At 40.6% G+C, this 17,436-nt stretch overlaps 1 protein-coding gene across 5 annotated transcripts in view; it reads left to right on the top strand.

Moving 5' to 3' along the window:
• The window catches only part of vwce (von Willebrand factor C and EGF domains), a 36,176-nt gene extending 23,576 nt beyond the window's left edge, over positions 1–12,600 (top strand). For 4 of the 5 annotated variants that reach the window (XM_018093326.2, XM_018093327.2, XM_018093325.2 and 1 more), the window contains 13 exons: positions 739–835; positions 1,787–1,869; positions 2,035–2,125; positions 2,816–2,898; positions 3,170–3,260; positions 3,378–3,460; positions 3,655–3,730; positions 3,824–4,777; positions 5,716–5,798; positions 6,141–6,245; positions 7,562–7,685; positions 8,876–9,038; positions 10,024–12,600. In XM_018093326.2, the coding sequence (XP_017948815.2) occupies positions 739–835; positions 1,787–1,869; positions 2,035–2,125; positions 2,816–2,898; positions 3,170–3,260; positions 3,378–3,460; positions 3,655–3,730; positions 3,824–4,777; positions 5,716–5,798; positions 6,141–6,245; positions 7,562–7,685; positions 8,876–8,943 (1,938 nt within the window). In that variant the 3' untranslated portion in view covers positions 8,944–9,038; positions 10,024–12,600. Of the gene's footprint in view, positions 1–738; positions 836–1,786; positions 1,870–2,034; positions 2,126–2,815; positions 2,899–3,169; positions 3,261–3,377; positions 3,461–3,654; positions 3,731–3,823; positions 4,778–5,715; positions 5,799–6,140; positions 6,246–7,561; positions 7,686–8,875; positions 9,039–10,023 lie in introns of those variants that run through there. The other variant, XM_031900559.1, reaches the window with a different exon arrangement.
• Positions 12,601–17,436: the final 4,836 nt, after the last annotated feature.

Below are 17,436 nucleotides of genomic sequence, written 5' to 3'. Positions count from 1 at the left end.
AAACGCGGCGCCAAAAAAAAACGCGGCGAACCCAAAGTGGCGAACATCGGCAAAAGTCCGCGAATTTTCGCGAACGCGAACACCCGGTGTTCGCGCGAATTAGTTCGCCGGCGAACAGTTCGCTACATCTCTAGTGAGGTACTGCCAGGACACTGGTCCCTCTCTCTTTCCACATTGGAGCCTCAACTGCTCATCTCCTAAACTTCCAGTGACCCTCACCACCTGCAGTGAGCTCCATATAACCTACCCTGAGTCTACAGGTTACCTCTCTGAGGTGGCGTACCTCAGGTTTGTTGGCATCATATGCTATTCCCTTCTCATTGGCCAATAAGGCTGTAAAACCCTATTCCCTCCCATATAGAGCCTCTCTTTGGAGCCATGCTTTTTTAAGAACACCACCTAATGGCTGAACTTGAAATAGCAATCTTTTAATAAAATAACTACTCCTTACATGGTGGTTGAGTGAAATGGGTGGATAAAGAACCTGGTATTAAGAATAATAGAGGAGGAATGTAATTGGGAGTTAGTAACAAGAAGGATTGGGGCACAGGCCGTAGTCTTGCATCTAGTGCCAAGGATCTTAATGTTAAAAATCTTTTGTTTTGTACCTTAAATTTTGTAAAAATTTAAGGCATTAGGGCTATAGTGTGGTGCCTAGAAACTAGTCTCAGTAATGAGTACTTGGGTATATTGTTCTGCCTTTTCTCAGTAGCTATGTTGCTTTATGTCTTTGTTCAGGCAGACAGCTCCATCGTGTGCAAGAAAACAGACTGCGTGGAGACCTGTCCACATCCAATCACAGTGCCAGGGCAATGCTGCCCAGATTGCTCAGCGGGTGAGAATGTAGAATGGGCAGCCATATCTTTATGTGTTATTTACTGTATTACGGTATGCTTAAAGTTATGGTGGCAGCCTAAACTAAACTGTGGTGCTCCCTATTCTGCTGTACTATGCACCTACGCATTCTTCATTTGGCAAAAGCCACCGTTAAAATGATCTCTTGCATTTAAGAACCAGTCTAAACTACTTTGTAAATGGTTGTTCTCATTTGCAAACAGGCACAAGTTTAGTATCTGTATACAAGTAGGACCTGTCCCTAATAACAGGTGTGAGGTTTTAAGTCAGAGGCAAAAGATGTAGGAATTCTTGGGAAAATCAAAACATAATCAGAAATACAACAGTTAATTCTGCAGATTATTTGCACATCACTCTTAAATATGCTGGGGCTCATTTACAAAGGCAACTGCAAGAGCGGGGCACTAAAATGCATGCAAACTTGCACATGTTTCTTGCACTTGCAAGTAATTACCTGGTGGACCACACTACCTGACCTGCCTAAGCTAATGACTCCTGTGCAAGCGTACATTGACGCAAGGTGTAAATAGGAATGCTGTGAATAGGAACTCTCTGTGGAAGAAATGGTGCCATTTTAACTCAAATCGTGTTGAAATGGTGTCCTTCTTGGGTGTGATTTGCCACACAGATGCTACTTTTGAGTCCATATTGGGGAACTATGGGGAAAATGCTGTATTGTGGGAAAAAGCATAGCAATTTGCCTCTTAAAAGTGCACTTTGCACCATATGCTGTTTATGAATGAGCCCTGTTGAAAGTAAAGTGGACAATATTCTGCATGGATTTCTAAAGCAATGTATCCTTGACATGCCACTTATGCAGTCAACTGAGAACCATTTCAGGGTTCATAACAAGCAGTACAGTTCACACTAGCACTGCCATTTAAGTATTCCATGTACACTTACCGAATATTTCTCTTTCTGCTCCTTAAAGGTTGTTCTTATGGTAGAAGAACATTCAGGAACAATGAAAGCTTCCCCTCTAATTCAGACCCATGTCTCACTTGCATTTGTCTGGTAAGTGTGGTCAGCATCAGACTATCCCTTATCATGCAGGCAGTCTATTAGAAAATGAGCAAGAATCTTTAGTGTGCATGTGATAGGCAGTGGGTTACATCATTATCACTGAATGTGAGTTGTACACAAGTAGGATAACACCCAGTTGTCTCTTGCTGCTTACAGATGGGCACTGTAGCCTGTTCTCCAATTGAGTGTGCAGTAAACTGCACGTACCCTTTCCACGATGAAGGAGAGTGCTGCCCTGTTTGTCGAGGTAAGTACCTCCTTATCATATAATGAAATCATCATGCTTCTCCACCTTTAGTTGAGTGTAGCAGAGATTGTCTCATCAGCAGATTAAGAACAAGTTTAGTACCAACATGAGCTGAACTATTTGTGTGGTCTTTGGGCCAACGATCAGGTCCAATAGTGACCAGTGCAGTCCTTGCTGAACAAGACCTACAATCACAATAAATGTCTTAAGGTGGCCACACTGTCTTACACTGTAAGATCCACTCGCTTGGTTACCTTGCCAAGCGAGCAGATCTTCTACCGATATGCTCACCTACGGGTGGGCAATATTGGAATAATGCGATCGTTTAGACCTAGGGCCTAGGCACCATTGGTTCCGGACCGCATCAATGATCCAATACGGTCCCCGATCCAATGTGAAAATCAAACCTTCCCAATTGAGATCTGCCTAATTTCAGGCCAGATGTCAGACAGGCCTGTCGTTAGTGCCCATACACGTGCAGATAAGCTGCCAAATTGGGCTAATGGACCGATACCGGCAGCTAAAGTCAGCCTGTGTATGACCACCTTAACTCTCCCAGCAGGACTTTCCAGCCTCCCCAATCAATATCTAAGCCCTGATCTGCTGATTGAGCCAAGGATGAGCAATTTGGCAACCAGTTGCATGTTTATTTACAGTCTAATTCTGAATAAAGTGTCTGTGTTATTATAGATTGCACATATGATGGCAGAAAAGTTCTGAATGAACAGACTTTCTACCTCGAGAGTGATCCTTGCACTCAGTGCACTTGTCAGGTGAGATACTTTTAGTTTTTGGACCCAGGCATACCATTTTAGTAAGAGAGCCATTAGCAAACACTCCAAAGCATCTTTCTCAAACCGCTGAGAAGTGCTTAAATCAACGAGACTCCTGACAAATATGAGGGTATTGATATATCTTATATGGACACAAGCCAGGTCCAGGCTGGTGGCAATTTTGGGGGTCCTTAGTGTCCATGCATGCAATTGGGCGCAGTCATATTTGATGTGAGCGCAGTTTGACTGTTCTGTTGTATTTGTCACTCAGCTTGGAGAGGTGCATTGTGAGGCAATCGTGTGCTCTGCTTCCTGCTCACATCCTTATGTCTTTCCTGGGGAATGTTGCTCCTCTTGTGAAGGTACGTGTCCCGGCACATTCACTTGTCCCCTCTTATTTAATATCTTCTAAGGATAAACATGTCCTTCTCAATAGAGGACAAGATCTCTTTAATACCATAACCTGCTTCCCCTTTCAGAGTGTCTCTTTGAAGGCCATCTTTTAGAGAATGGAGGCTCCTACATATTAAAGGTGGATCCCTGCATTGTGTGTCATTGTTCTGTAAGTATAGTCTAACCACGATATGGCCAGTCTTGGGGTTGTTTAACTTCAGCCCCATATTTGAGCTTATTCCTGTCTGTCCAATACCTACTACTTCTGCAGCCTCCTGCTTTTGGGTTTTGCAAGATCAGCATGTCCTTTTCAACTTTTATGTATTTGTAACTTTTTTTTTTTGTAATGCAACTTTTTTTTAGGGTGGAAATGTTCAATGTGAGCAAAGGGATAATTCCTGTACTCCATGTGTGCAGAAGACACAGGATTGTCTAAATGGTATGTCCATAGGAATTCCACAAACTGGATGGGGCTGGGCATTACTTCCTTACGCTTTGTGTGTACTAAAATCCTTCTTGTTACTCTCTACAGAAGTGCCAGATATTTTTCATTATAATCAGCTGCAAATCATGCCTGCGGATCTACATCAGTCTGCTGGATCCCACAGTCCAAATATCGCACTGAAGCTACTGAATGATGCAGTGATTTCCCAACCCACCTATATTCCTTTTTTCCAAAGATTAGTATCCAGGCGAAATACTGAGATCTTAGGAACAATTTCAGCTGGTCCAACTACTGTCCTTCATGGAAAAACACCTGCAGACTCAACTCCTCCTGGCTATAATAAGGATTATTTAACTACAAACCCTGTTGACCCTTTGCCAAATGCACACACAACAATCACCCACACAGGAGAAATAAAGTCTGTTTCAGCATCAGAGCCATTCAGAAACATTATTATGCCTTCTTCAAAATTGCCTCAAAGAGAAGCTACATCATCAAACTCATCTCCACAACCTGAAGAATATTTGCATGAATCTTTTCTGGGTTTGCATACACAAAAGTTATCTACACCTACCTCCTCTTTAGGCATTCCTAATAAGTCTTTCCCTTCAGCAGTTATTTCTACCTCAACACTAATGCCTCAAATGTTTCCTTTTTCTGATATGTCTTCTGGTCCATCCAAACTAACTTCTGACAGCGCTGCCCTTCATCCACCTGCTTGGAATGCAGATAGTTCTGTTCAGTCACCAGCACATGATTTTATTTCTTCTTTCACCCATACACCGGACTCACATTCTTTATTTACCCACTCACAAAGACCCCTCTCTTCTGGCACTTCTGATATATCATCTATCCATGCAGATACCACTCAATTCTCTTTGTTAGCCAAAAACACTCTAGGCTATACCTCGGCCCCTGCACCCCATGCTGCTCACTTCCCAACCTCTGCAAACATCATCCCGAGTGATTCTGGGATTCCTCTCATGCAGCTAAACCACAGAGAGTCAGAGAGTGATGAACTGGGGAATGGACACGCAATTGGTGAGGAAAATGAACACCATATGTAAAACAACTTCTACCTCTACTTTGCTTGAAATATAATAAAGACTTAGAGCATTCTTTAGGGTTCAATACATAAATGTATTGAACCCTAAAGAATGTTCTGTCTTTATTAAATTTTAAGCAAAGTAGAAAAAGTTATTATAACATTTTTATTATTATTTATAACATTTTAACTTCTGTAGTTAGAAACCAAACTGGTACATAAGGATAATTGTGTGTTTATTTTATTTGTTAAGCCCCCAGTGCAAGGCCAACTTACTCTGTAGATTTCTCTGGCTTGGACCTCTTTCTTTAGTTTCTAGGCTTGGTGCTTTCTGTTGAGTATTTGTTTAGCCCCCCCAATGCAAAGCCAACTTAGTGTACTGGCTTGAACATCTTTCTTCAGTTTCTGGGTGAGGTGCGTTCTGCTGAGTGTTTATTATAGTCCCCAATGAACCTCTTTCTTCACTTTCTAGACTTGGTGCTTTCTGCTTCGGGGAACAGGGTGCTTATTGAAACAGTTATATAGGTTCATATGATAAAGCTGGCCACAAGTGCATGGTTTAATAATTTTCAACCAAATTGTATGATGAATTGTCCAGCTGAACAAGTTAGATGATGACCCTATCCTTAATGTGTAAAGAATCATCAGTCACTGCAGAGGCAGACTTCTATATTGATCTGACCTATCAGTCTGCAGGCATCTTGCCTCACTATGGGTGTTTGTGGCAACCTGATCACTATTATATACTAGAAATCAGCTAATGAGTCTAAGGCATATCAAGCAATAGCTTTGGCCAAAACACTTGGGATTTCATAGCCTTATACATATAGTAAAACTACACATGTACTGGTAGTCATCTTTACAGGTGATTTTACATGATTATACCCAGATACAATACTGTCAGATAATACAAATGTCTTGTCATCTTTTCTAGGATGTTCTTTAAAAGGTCTTGAATTTTCCAGTGGCTCCATCTTTGTTGCTGACATGGACTACTGCCTGCCCTGTGAATGTTTGGTAAAATTTAACAAAAATACAGGCCCATTAACCAGCGTATATTAGTTTTCTTTCTTTTTCTATTTTGTAAGTGTTTTTCTTTCTACCATTTTGTATTTGGCCAAGTTTTGACCAAGAACAAACTTCTCCGACCACCTCAAGTGACTAGAGTAACCCTAATATTAACCTCTACCCAGTGGCTCCTTATTCTGCATTCTGGCATCTTACTTTAGAAAGAAACTTTTAATTTTGATTTATATACATAAATATATGTAATTATCTTTATTTCCATGTATAAAAACCTCATTGGTTCCAGTGAATACAAAAATATGTCTAACCGCAGTTTTATTTTTGGCTTTTTAGAATGGAGAGATCTACTGTTCACACCAAGATTTATTCCCCAGTGGACTGTGTTGCCAGAGCTGTAGCCACCAGGGTGTTGATTCTTGTGCAGGGAAAATAAACCAGGTAATCTGCTTCTAAAAGAATTTTGTGCTTGTTTTGTCCCTATGTGAGCATTATGTTGGCTTTTATGTTATCTATACAAGTGAAGAGAGTTGTTGAGGTCTAATTAGATATCTAAGACAAGGGCATAAGTTATGCCTTCCTAACACTAGACTGTAAGCTCTATGGGACAGGGACCACCTACCTTCTGTGTCTCATACCACATGGCACTTACTCCCTGTGTATTTATACTTATTTATTGTATTTATTATAACACTTGCCCTCCCTGTGTGTAATTTTGTATATTGTAAGATTGTACAGCACTGCGTACCCTTGTAGCGCTTTATAAATAAAGTTATACAGGTATGGGACCTATTATCCAGAATGCTCGGGACCTGGGGTTTTCCGGATAAGGGATCTTTCCGTAATTTCTATCTCCATAACCTAAGTCTCCTAAAAATCATTTAAATATTGAATAAACCCAATAGGACCGTTCCGCCTCCAATGAGGATTAATTATATCTTAGTTGAGATCAAGTACAAGGTACTCTTTTATTATTACAGAGAAAAGGGAATCATTTAACCATTAAATAAACCCAATAGGACTGTTCTGCCCCCAATAAGGGGTAATTATATCTTAGTTGGGATCAAGTACAGGTACTGTTTTATTATTACAGAGAAAAGGGAATCATTTAACCATTAAATAAACCCAATAGGGCTGTTCTGCCCCCAATAAGGGGTAATTATATCTTAGTTGGGATCAAGTACAGGTACTGTTTTATTATTACAGAGAAAAAGGAAATAATTTTTAAAAATTAGAATTACTTGCTTATAATGGAGTCTATGGGAGATGGCCTTTCCGTAATTTGGAACTTTCTGGATAACGGGTTTCCGAATAAGGGATCCCATACCTGTACATACATGCATACACTAGGTTAAATATAATTTGTTACACTGTTCTAGTTGTACAGGCAAGGGAAGCCATGGGGGCCATTTACAGAGAACCAGGACTTAAGTGCAAGAGCAAAATGCACCCCCTTAGAGCTACATATAAGGAGCATTTGCTTCCAGGGTCTGCCTGCGCTCTTGAACTTGTAACATACATAGTAAGTAACAGTAACATAGGGAGCTGGTTGAGACCCTAATTACAATAGGTAGAATTGATCAATTTACCAATATTTTTACCAATAATTTGCCGTAGGTCCCAGTAAGATTTAGTTACACTACTGCTAGCTCTCCTTAACTTGGACATCTGAATGACACACAAATTATGGGATGGATAGGGGAATACAGAATATTTCTTTTTAACTTTGTAGACTGCTCTCTGCTCTTGGTTTGCAGGTCCATTCAGAAAGTATGAGGAGTCAGAACCTTTGCAATTGCAGAAATCTCAGTCTTCACTGTGACTCTTGCTCGTTCAGAGAAGAATGCAGAAGAAATGGCTCTACACAAACCGCCAAGGAAGGTACTGTGTGTTCTACTAAGTGGCCAAAATATTTAACTCATTTCTCTCTTGTTTTGGGTAGGTATTCTTGAAGAAATGCATGTACCCTACAATGGATACTGCCAATATTATACTGTATGTATATGCTGCTGTATTCTGTCCCATGTACATTTTGCTCCTGTGTTATTTGTCTACTCTGCCAGTAGGTGTCATCTTATACTAAATTCCTCTTCAAAGGAAATCAGTTGTGACTTTGAGACAAAAATAGTGGTACCTTAGGATAAAATGTAATATTCTGTAAAGCAATGGCCTTTTGTAGGAAAGTGGTATTAATATGCAAGTTTTCTAAGATTTGCTGAAGTTAGATATTAGATGGGTGATAATAACTTATCTGTTTTTCCCACAAGAAGTGATTGCATGTGTATGTAGCCTTCCTGTCAGGCACCCTTGGAAAACCATTGAGTTAAATGAATGGCTTAGCCTTAGATAGATAGAAAAGGTTTAGAGTCAGGGTTAATTATAGATATTGAGTATTAGTGCATACCTCCCAACTCTGCCGTTTTTCACAGGACAGTCCCGATTGTAACAGCTCAGCCCACAGTCCCGGATTCTTATTGAAAAGTCCCTCATTTCCGTTTGATCTCCTGCACTGAATGCCAAGAATGATACAAAGTTTCTCAAACTTAGTTAAATAAGTAGCTTTTGGCAGAATCCAGAATATTTAACCCCTGCACTGAGATACAATTATAACTAATAAGCTAAACAGGTCTCTTGGGGTAACTGAGACTTGCAGCTTAAAGGGAAATTTTACTTTCATTAGCAAAACTTTAAAAACGCATAAAACAAAACCCCCAAAAATGTGTTCAAACTTTATTTAACCTGACAAATTTTGTAAAATGAGAGTGGTATTTAGGCCACAAACATGGGCGTGGTCAGTTCTTTTTGTCCCTCTTTGCATTTTTCAAATGTTGGGAGGTATGTTTAGTGGTTGCATAAATTTAAGCCTGACCAAAGCTTAGGTATAGTCTATTTCACGGCCTCCAGAGGGACATCGGATGTCCTATTATAATTGCTATAAATGTTTCTGTCAAGCATGGGATAAGTAATGTTGACATACCTTATAAAAGGTACCTGAGATTCCTGCAGGACCTGGAGGCCACAAGACTTTTCATATGATGATGACACCGAAATACCTATTCTTATCCTTTCAGAACAACTACCTGAGAACATCCACTGGGCTCCACTTATATTTGAAGGGGATGTTGAGCCTCAGAGATGAAATCTGCGAGACCATCAATAACTAGAGCAGAGAAACAGAGGAAGCTTATTATGATGTTACTGTCTTCTCATCCCAGCTTCTTCATACCACTCAAGGTGAGATTAAAGCCCATTTGAGTGAAAACAAAGAAACTCCATGGTTAAGGTTAACATATAGGGAAGTATACATCCTACATCCCTCCATGCTACAACGCATTAATCACATCACCACAGAAAAAGCAATGAAGTGCCTTCAGTGTAATTTAAAACATTTCTCAGAAGCAAGTAGCTGATGCCATGGAACAAGTAAAATGTGAAGAAGGAGAAGGGCCCCTCACTAAAAATTCTTTTCATGTAGATCTTCTTCTGTGGTTGTACATATACTAATTAGAATATCCCATTTAAGGCTGATGTCCCATTGAGAGATTCAGTTGCCTATGATCTCTTCTACTAGGGTAACTAATCTCTCCAAAATGCCTTTCCACCGGCAACACGAATTGTTGGTGGAAAGCCCTACGCATCATTCCGGTTTACTGACTTTGCATGACTTTTCAGAAAACCAAAGTGATGCGTAGGGCTTTCCACCAGCAATTCATATTGTTGCCAGTGGAAAAATTTTGGAGAGATTAGTCGCCTGCTGTAGCAGAGATCTATAACAGGGGTTTAAATCTCTCCATGGGACAGGTGGCCATACACGTACTAATAACGATCTTTCCTGTGACCATTGGTCGCAGGAAAGATCGTTTGTTCCCTCCTTTGACATTCAGGGTTGAATCATCAGATGGGGAGGTAGAAACAATAGGGATTCTACCTCCACCTGACGATTGAAGTAACGGGTTTCCATAATAAATTTTCACTGAAACTGCAAATGTTTGCCTCATATCTACTGTATATCTAGAGCTACACCTTTAAAGATAATATAATAGCAATTTTACATTTGCTCCAGGTCTAGTAACCCATAGCAACCACAACATTAATAGGTTACATGGCATCTGATATACATTACCCCCAACTATGTATCCAGCCCAGTGTTGTATGCATGTAATCTAGTTAATATACTAAGCAATATTTTATTTATGTTTCTCTTTCCACATCTAATAAGGGGATGGAATGGCACTGCAGAACCTTTGGTTTCATCTCTTGGTGAGCTCTGAAGTTCCCCTTCAATAAATAATAAGAGTTATGAGTATGTTCAACAAGGTCATCTTGAAGAACCAAACAGACTTGAAATTCAGTATGGCTCACCCTCCCTATTAATGTACAGCCTCGACACAATCTTCGCTAGTAATTCAAGGCATGTTGACAGTAAACAGAGCAACCTTTCTCGGCTGATGGTGAGACAAGGCGGTTTTCTATGCAGACCTGATCTCACTAGTGGCTGGAAGCAGAACTATAAGAGGAGACTGATACAAGAACATCTGGAGAACCATTATAGCAAGTGTGCCTGTGGCTTTTATACTTTCCCAATGTATTGTTTAATGGAATGTGTTAGTATCACTTTAAAAGACTCTCTAATGCTATTCCTACTATATAAAATGAAACCACTAGCTCCCTCCAATCCAGATCCCTGTTTGTAACCAGTGTGTCAAGCTCCAACATGCTGCCAGGTCTGGCAGGTCTCCTCACCATCAGGTTTGAACTGAGGTTCAAAATAGGCCCTGGCATTTCAAGTACACAGAGGCCAAAACAACCCCCACCAGCCCAATAAATAGTAACTGTCTATGGCATCTTATAGCAGACCCCCTGGCATTTGCCAGAACCCACAGATTGCCAGTTCGGCCCACCATTCCCAATTTCACCCCGACATCTTACCCAAACTTTTTCTTTGGAAACATTAATGAGTTCCAGGTTGGGATGTAATAGGCTTTTATTGACAATAAGAGATACATATATTCATCAACAATAGGTTAAAGTTTAAAATCATTTAGGCAGCTGCCTGCCATGCCAGTAGTGAGAGAAGGCAAACCAGAAACCATAAAACCCACCTGAGGCCCTTGTCCAAAAACCCCTGGCAATCTGTGAAATATAATCTAATCTCCTTTTGCTCTGACACTAAGGGAGGGAGGCAGGATGATGTTTCCTGGCTGCCCAGCAGGTAAAGAGCCTATACTTCCTTCACAGCCCCAATATCTTTCATAGTGTTGGCCTTACTTTCTGCGGTGACTCTCCCACCAATCCATGTCGGAAGCCCTACCATCAACTAATACTCCCTGCTTACCCTTCCAAGCACCATCAAGGCTCCTTTTTCTTAAAGATATGAAGCCTCCATCTTCCTAAAGCTGTGACATTGGGCTGGGGAAACCTGACTGCAAGAAGCAACAATGTAAACAGTGTCTTGAGCAATTCAGCCCCAATCCCACTATTTTAGAATAGAATTAGCAGCAATGTTGGTTTGTTTTAGTAAGTATGAATAGCAACGGAACATGTTAGTATCCCCTTTAGTGATTATCATCTCTGAGGCACATACACAAAATGTAAAAACATATCATTAACCCATATAGTTGTATAAGCTCCCAAATATGGAACCCTTTTAATGCTCTTAACTTGCAAATATTATAACCTATTAATAATCTGGGTGTTCTTTTTGTTGTTTTCTACTTAAATAGCCAGGAATAATCAACTGCATGAAGCGAATGCAGTCTATTTGTGGCCATAAAATGTGATTGCGGAATGGCAGCTACAATTTTCATTTTTCTGAAAAGTTGATGTTTCCCCTACATCATAGGCTTTAAAAACTACTGAACTGCTTCCTCAGCCAGATGTGATCCTAGGAACTGCCAATAAAATGGGCAATAGGATAAAACAGTCGAATTATTGAAACTAAGGTTTGTAGCATTTCAGTTTGTTCATGATTGGAGCTCCCCACGTGATGCAATGGAGCAGGTATGGACACAAGTACCTTTCTCAATACTGTTGCTCAAATAATCAAGTGATTCTTCACTACCCTTCTCAGTCTGTCTCTCTTCATGCAGATTTGTGTCGGAGTCAGTTATCTTTAAAGACAGTAATACATTGTCTAGAGTGGCAAAGGGAGCCCATACCAATATATTTGACCTAACTATCAATCGAAATCCCACTTCCCCTAGCAACCAGGAAACTGCCCAGGCAGTTCATTATTGAACATAGGAATTTGATGCCACCTGCTGAAGTGTTTAATTTTTATTTATATAGTGTTGTATGATAATAATAATAATGATGGCCAGTACTTGGATGGGTCTGACTGGCATGGAGTCTTGGCTCAGTCCTGCGTCAGTGGCTTCTGAAAAACTAACATGAAATTCCCAGGGATTCAGATGCCAGACAGCAGGGCAGCGACTAACTGCCAGAGGGTTCTGTATACAGCACCACAGACACTGTCAGCACTATATAGAACATATTATAGAGGGAGTCCCATGTATCTTCTATTGACCACTGTACCCAATAATATCTTTCTTTATCCCTCTTCTTTCGCATGGCAAGGGCCCTAACCACTAGTTAATATAGATAACGTGCCATATCCCTGCACCTCATAAAAAGGGCGGTTTTGGTTGCATATGAATGTTACAGATGTATTCGCGATTATAAGACTTTTTTTATTGTATGAGAGAAATAATTTTTTTTCTAACATGGAGTTTCTATATGCAAAATGTACTGTATGACTGAAAATAAAAATTCATATAATAAAAGTGTTTTTCAGATACAACATGTGTATATTTCTCCTTTTAGCCACACTGTAGTTCATATATATCTTCTTCGAGTCACATTGCAGTTAATGTATAAACAGGACAGTGAATATCTATGTACTGTAAGATTCATAAGTAGCTTTAGTGCAGTGGTTTTTTGCCCCCTACCATGTCTAATATTTTTTCAAGTTTCCCCTTAGTTCATAATAAGATAAAGATATATGAATACACTACGCCATCTACCGGGGCCCCCGGACAAAGGGCGAGACACAAAAGAACATCTACTGAGATCCTGGACAAAGGGCAAGACACAAGGGAACATCTACTGAGACCCCAAACAAAAGGCAAGACACAAGGGAACATTTACTGAGACCCTGGACAAAGGGCAAGACACAAAGGAACATCTTCTGAGAACCCAGACAAAGGGCAAGATACAAGAGAACATCTCCTGAGAACCCAGACAAAGGGCAAGATACAAGGGAACATCTTCTGAGAACCCAGACAAAGGGCAAGATACAAGGGAACATCTCCTGAGAACCCAACAAAGGGCAAGATACAAGGGAACATCTCCTGAGAACCCAGACAAAGGGCAAGATACAAGGGAACATCTCCTGAGAACCCCGACAAAGGGCAAGATACAAGGGAACATCTCCTGAGAACCCAGACAAAGGGCAAGACACAAGGGAACATCTACTGAGACCCCGGACAGAGGGCAAGACACAAGGGAACATCTACTGAGACCCCGGAGAGAGGGCAAGACACAAGGGAACATCTACTGAGACCCTGGACAATGGGCAAGACACAAGGGAACAGTGTCGGAATGGCCCACCAGGATACCAGGAAAACTCCCGGTGGGCCCTCCTGTTCCTGACCATTTGGCCTGTTTCATGGTCATTCCCTATTTCTGAATGGGAACAAAGAGGAGAAATAGATAGAAGAATAGATGCTAGCATGTAAATAAAAGAGACAATGAGAATAAGGTTGGATGATGAAAGGAGAAAAAATAGTTTGGAAAGCAGGCCTAGGGTTCAAGGTTTTCTGGTGGGCCCCTGGGGTCCCAGTCTGACACTGCAAGGGAACATCTACTGAGACCCCAGGCAAAGGTCAAGACACTAGGGAACATCTACTGAGACCCTGGACAAAGGGCAAGACACAAGGGAACATCTACTGAGACCCCAGACAAAGGGCAAGACACAAGGGAACATCTACTGAGACCCTGGACAAAGGGCAGGACATAAAGGGAGAGCAAGAACAGCTTGGATTTGGGACACTTATCAACGATAAGTGAGCTTAAAAAACTCAAATTCTATTTATAGTTCGAAAACTAGAATGCCTGGTATTTATTAAGTGCAAAACCCTCAAAAACTCGAATGCAAAAAATTTGCTATGTAAAAACGTGCAAGTTTCTATAGAAGTCAACAGGAGTTGTCATAGGCTAACTCAAGCGATATTCTCGAACTCAAATTTTGTGATATTTGAGTTTTTTATTCTAACGAATTTTCCTTATTAATAAATGAGCAACCATTCGATATGCTTGTTTATTCGATTTAAAAAAGAAACTCAAAAATTGATTAGTGCCTACCCTTGCTTGTCCATCATGAACACAGTGCTGCCTAATTGGTGGAGCTCTGAATTCAGGAGTTAACAGGTCTCTGCACTTTATTATGGAGCTCAGAGACCTGCAACAATGATTCTAGCTGCCGGGCATAGCAGAAGTGCAAAACCATGCAGGACTGGGGATTTTTTTTGCACTTTATATCCTGTTCTGCAAGTAGTAAATGCCCCCTCCTATTGTTTAAACATAGTTGCAAAAATATCTATCTGCTGTACACATTCATATCTCACCTCATTGGCTTTTAGTCTGAGCTTCCTGGAGTAGAGCGCAAGTGGGTATTCTTCCCAAATCTTACCTAAACTGATCTTTATGTGAGTCACACCCTACTTTTACTGGTATTCTCACATAGTTGACATATTTATCCCAACCCCGACTCTATTCTCTTGGTAAATGTGATGTACCACGCTCAGGAAACAAGCTATACTTTGCTTCAAATTGTCAATTTATGTGGAAAACCCTATGAGCTTACGTTCACCCACTGGCTCTTAGAAGCCCAGCTAACTAGGAACTGTGAGCTACAAAGTGCTTTCTCCTTTGAGCGAGCCTATCAGTTTATCTGTTATTTATGAGTGATCATGTGACTTCTTTCCTAGAAATACACAGAGGTGAACTTTGGTTACAGTTTACGCTTTTGTACATTTGTATTTGGCTTCATATTCATGTCCATCCAGAAACCCCGCTAATGAATTCCAACAGAAGCAATCATGGTCACATTAGACTGGGTGTCCTAGGGCCCAACATTCTGGACCCCACAACAGTTAGATGGAAAATGTGCCAAATGGTAAAGAAGTTATATAGAGTTATGGTGAGAATAAGAATTGCCTAATGGGAATTTTCTAAGACCGGTGACCAATAGGATTGGCAGGCTAATTCAACCCTGAACTGTATCCTAGCAGTGAGTATAGCAGTTCTCGACTTGGTTTATGCCAAAACCAGACATTTGCTAGGCTTATTAGCAGAGTTTATGAGCTGTTTTTCCATGCAATAAATAGTTATTATACGAACTATGACTGAGGACTAAGCAAATATAGTACATAGTACAACACAAGATCTAAGTGCTTTAGTAACATACATTTTTCTTCTGGTGCTTTATAATATACCTCATTGCTTGGAAAGATATACTATTAAAGGAGAAGGAAAGGTAAAATCACTGGAGGGGTGCCATAATGTTAGGTACCCCCCCCAGTGATTGTAATCACTTGCCTTGTAATTTCTCCAGTTAAGTGAAAACCGCACCTACCCAGGGTAGCTGTGAACGATCGATCAACTCCTTTCTCTTGTCTATCCCGGCCAGGGGCGGGCCAAGCCGACCGGGCGCCCTAGGCAACCCGGTCGGCCACCTCGCCCCTGCACCTGCAATGACCCATCGCATCGCACAGACGCATGCGCAGTACTAGGGGGGGTGCGATGTGATGGGTAATTGTCATTAGCGGCGGGGGCAATGACAAAGGAGGAGGACTAGGGGTAGGCAGGAGAGGCTCCTGGCGCCCCCTAAACGTTGTGCCCTAGGCAGCTGCCTCTTCTGCCTACCCCTAGATCCCGGCACCATACTCAGTAGAGTGACAAAGCTGACATTTTGCCCCACCCCCAGTGATTGGGGGGGCCACACTGTGTCCCCAAATGTGTGATCATAAAGGGCACGCTTGAAAAAAAATGAAATGTTCATCAATCATGCACATTCGGAGACATTAGGAATCAAATCACCTCCACACAAGTTACCTTCTATATATGGCCAATATATACCCATTTGCAAAAATGTACGGGTTAGATAACTAATAAAAAGTAACAACAACAATAAAATTGTAGCCTCACAGAGCAATAGGTTTTTGGCTGCCGGGGTCAGTGACCCTCACTTAAAATCTGGAAAGAGATAAAAGAGGAAGGTAAATAATTAAAAACTATAACAAAAAAATAAATAATGAAGACCAATTGCAAAATTGCTAGGAATAGGGCATCCTTTAACATACCTAAGGTTGAATCAAAACTACACCTTTAATGGGAGCGGTTTAATAGAGCTGTAGGAATATATATAGATTTTATAGAAATCAATTAACAATAGCTTTATTAGCTTTATTATGAGAACAAAAGGTGTAGGCAATTGGGTTATAGGGCTGGGCTGCCACCTTCATTTCCTTCATTATCCTGCTCACACCATCCAAAAATCCTGACGGGAAAAGGGAGTCAATATAAATGAAAAGACTTCGGGGCACATTTTTATGTGGGCAGATGCAGTACATACAGCATTTCACACTACAAACATTCAATATGCCCATCACTGTTTTTGCCACAGCACAGACATATAAGCATCTAAAAGCTACAGCATACTAATATTAGACTTGTTTTTCCTGCTTTTTCTTCTTCCTTGTATGACAACCAGGTAATTTCTTGATAGCTAGATCAGTAGAACTTTGGACTCTCCGGCTCACAGGAAAAAATAGACAAGTCATAGAAAACCAAGGTAAGAAAATCAGCTCCATGGACACTGTTTGCTGACCATTACAGGTATGTGATATATTATCCAAAATGCTTGGGACTTGAGCCTCCCCCAAAGCCCCCCCCCTCCCCTTAAGCCTGCTAAACAATATTTAAACATGAAATAAATCCCATGGGATTGTATTGCCACCAATATAGATTCATGCAGCTTAGTTGGGATCAAGTACAGGTACTGTTTTATTATTACAGAGAAAAGGAAATCATTTAACCATGAAATAAACCCAATAGGGCTGTTCTGCCCCCAATAAGGGGTAATTATATCTTAGTTGGGATCAAGTACAGGAACTGTTTTATTATTACAGAGAAAAGGGAATCATTTAACCATTAAATAAACCCAATAGGGCTGTTCTGCCCCCAATAAGGGGTAATTATATCTTCGTTGGGATCAAGTACAGGTACTGTTTTATTATTACAGAGAAAAGGGAATCATTTAACCATTAAATAAACCCAATAGGGCTGTTCTGCCCCAATAAGGGGTAATTATATCTTAGTTGGGATCAAGTACAGGTACAGTTTTATTATTATAGAGAAAAGGAAATCATTTAACCATTAAATAAACCCAATAGGGCTGTTCTGCCCCCAATAAGGGGTAATTATATCTTAGTTGGGATCAAGTACAGGTACAGTTTTATTATTACAGAGAAAAGGAAATGATTTAACCATTAAATAAACCCAATAGGGCTGTTCTGCCCCCAATAAGGGGTAATTATATCTTAGTTGGGATCAAGTACAGGTACAGTTTTAT

This window comes from Xenopus tropicalis, chromosome 4 (assembly GCF_000004195.4).
Source record: "Xenopus tropicalis strain Nigerian chromosome 4, UCB_Xtro_10.0, whole genome shotgun sequence".
NCBI lineage: Eukaryota > Metazoa > Chordata > Amphibia > Anura > Pipidae > Xenopus > Xenopus tropicalis.
The sequence above is the reverse complement of the archived record's forward strand: the minus strand, read 5'-3'. Positions and strand labels throughout refer to the sequence as shown.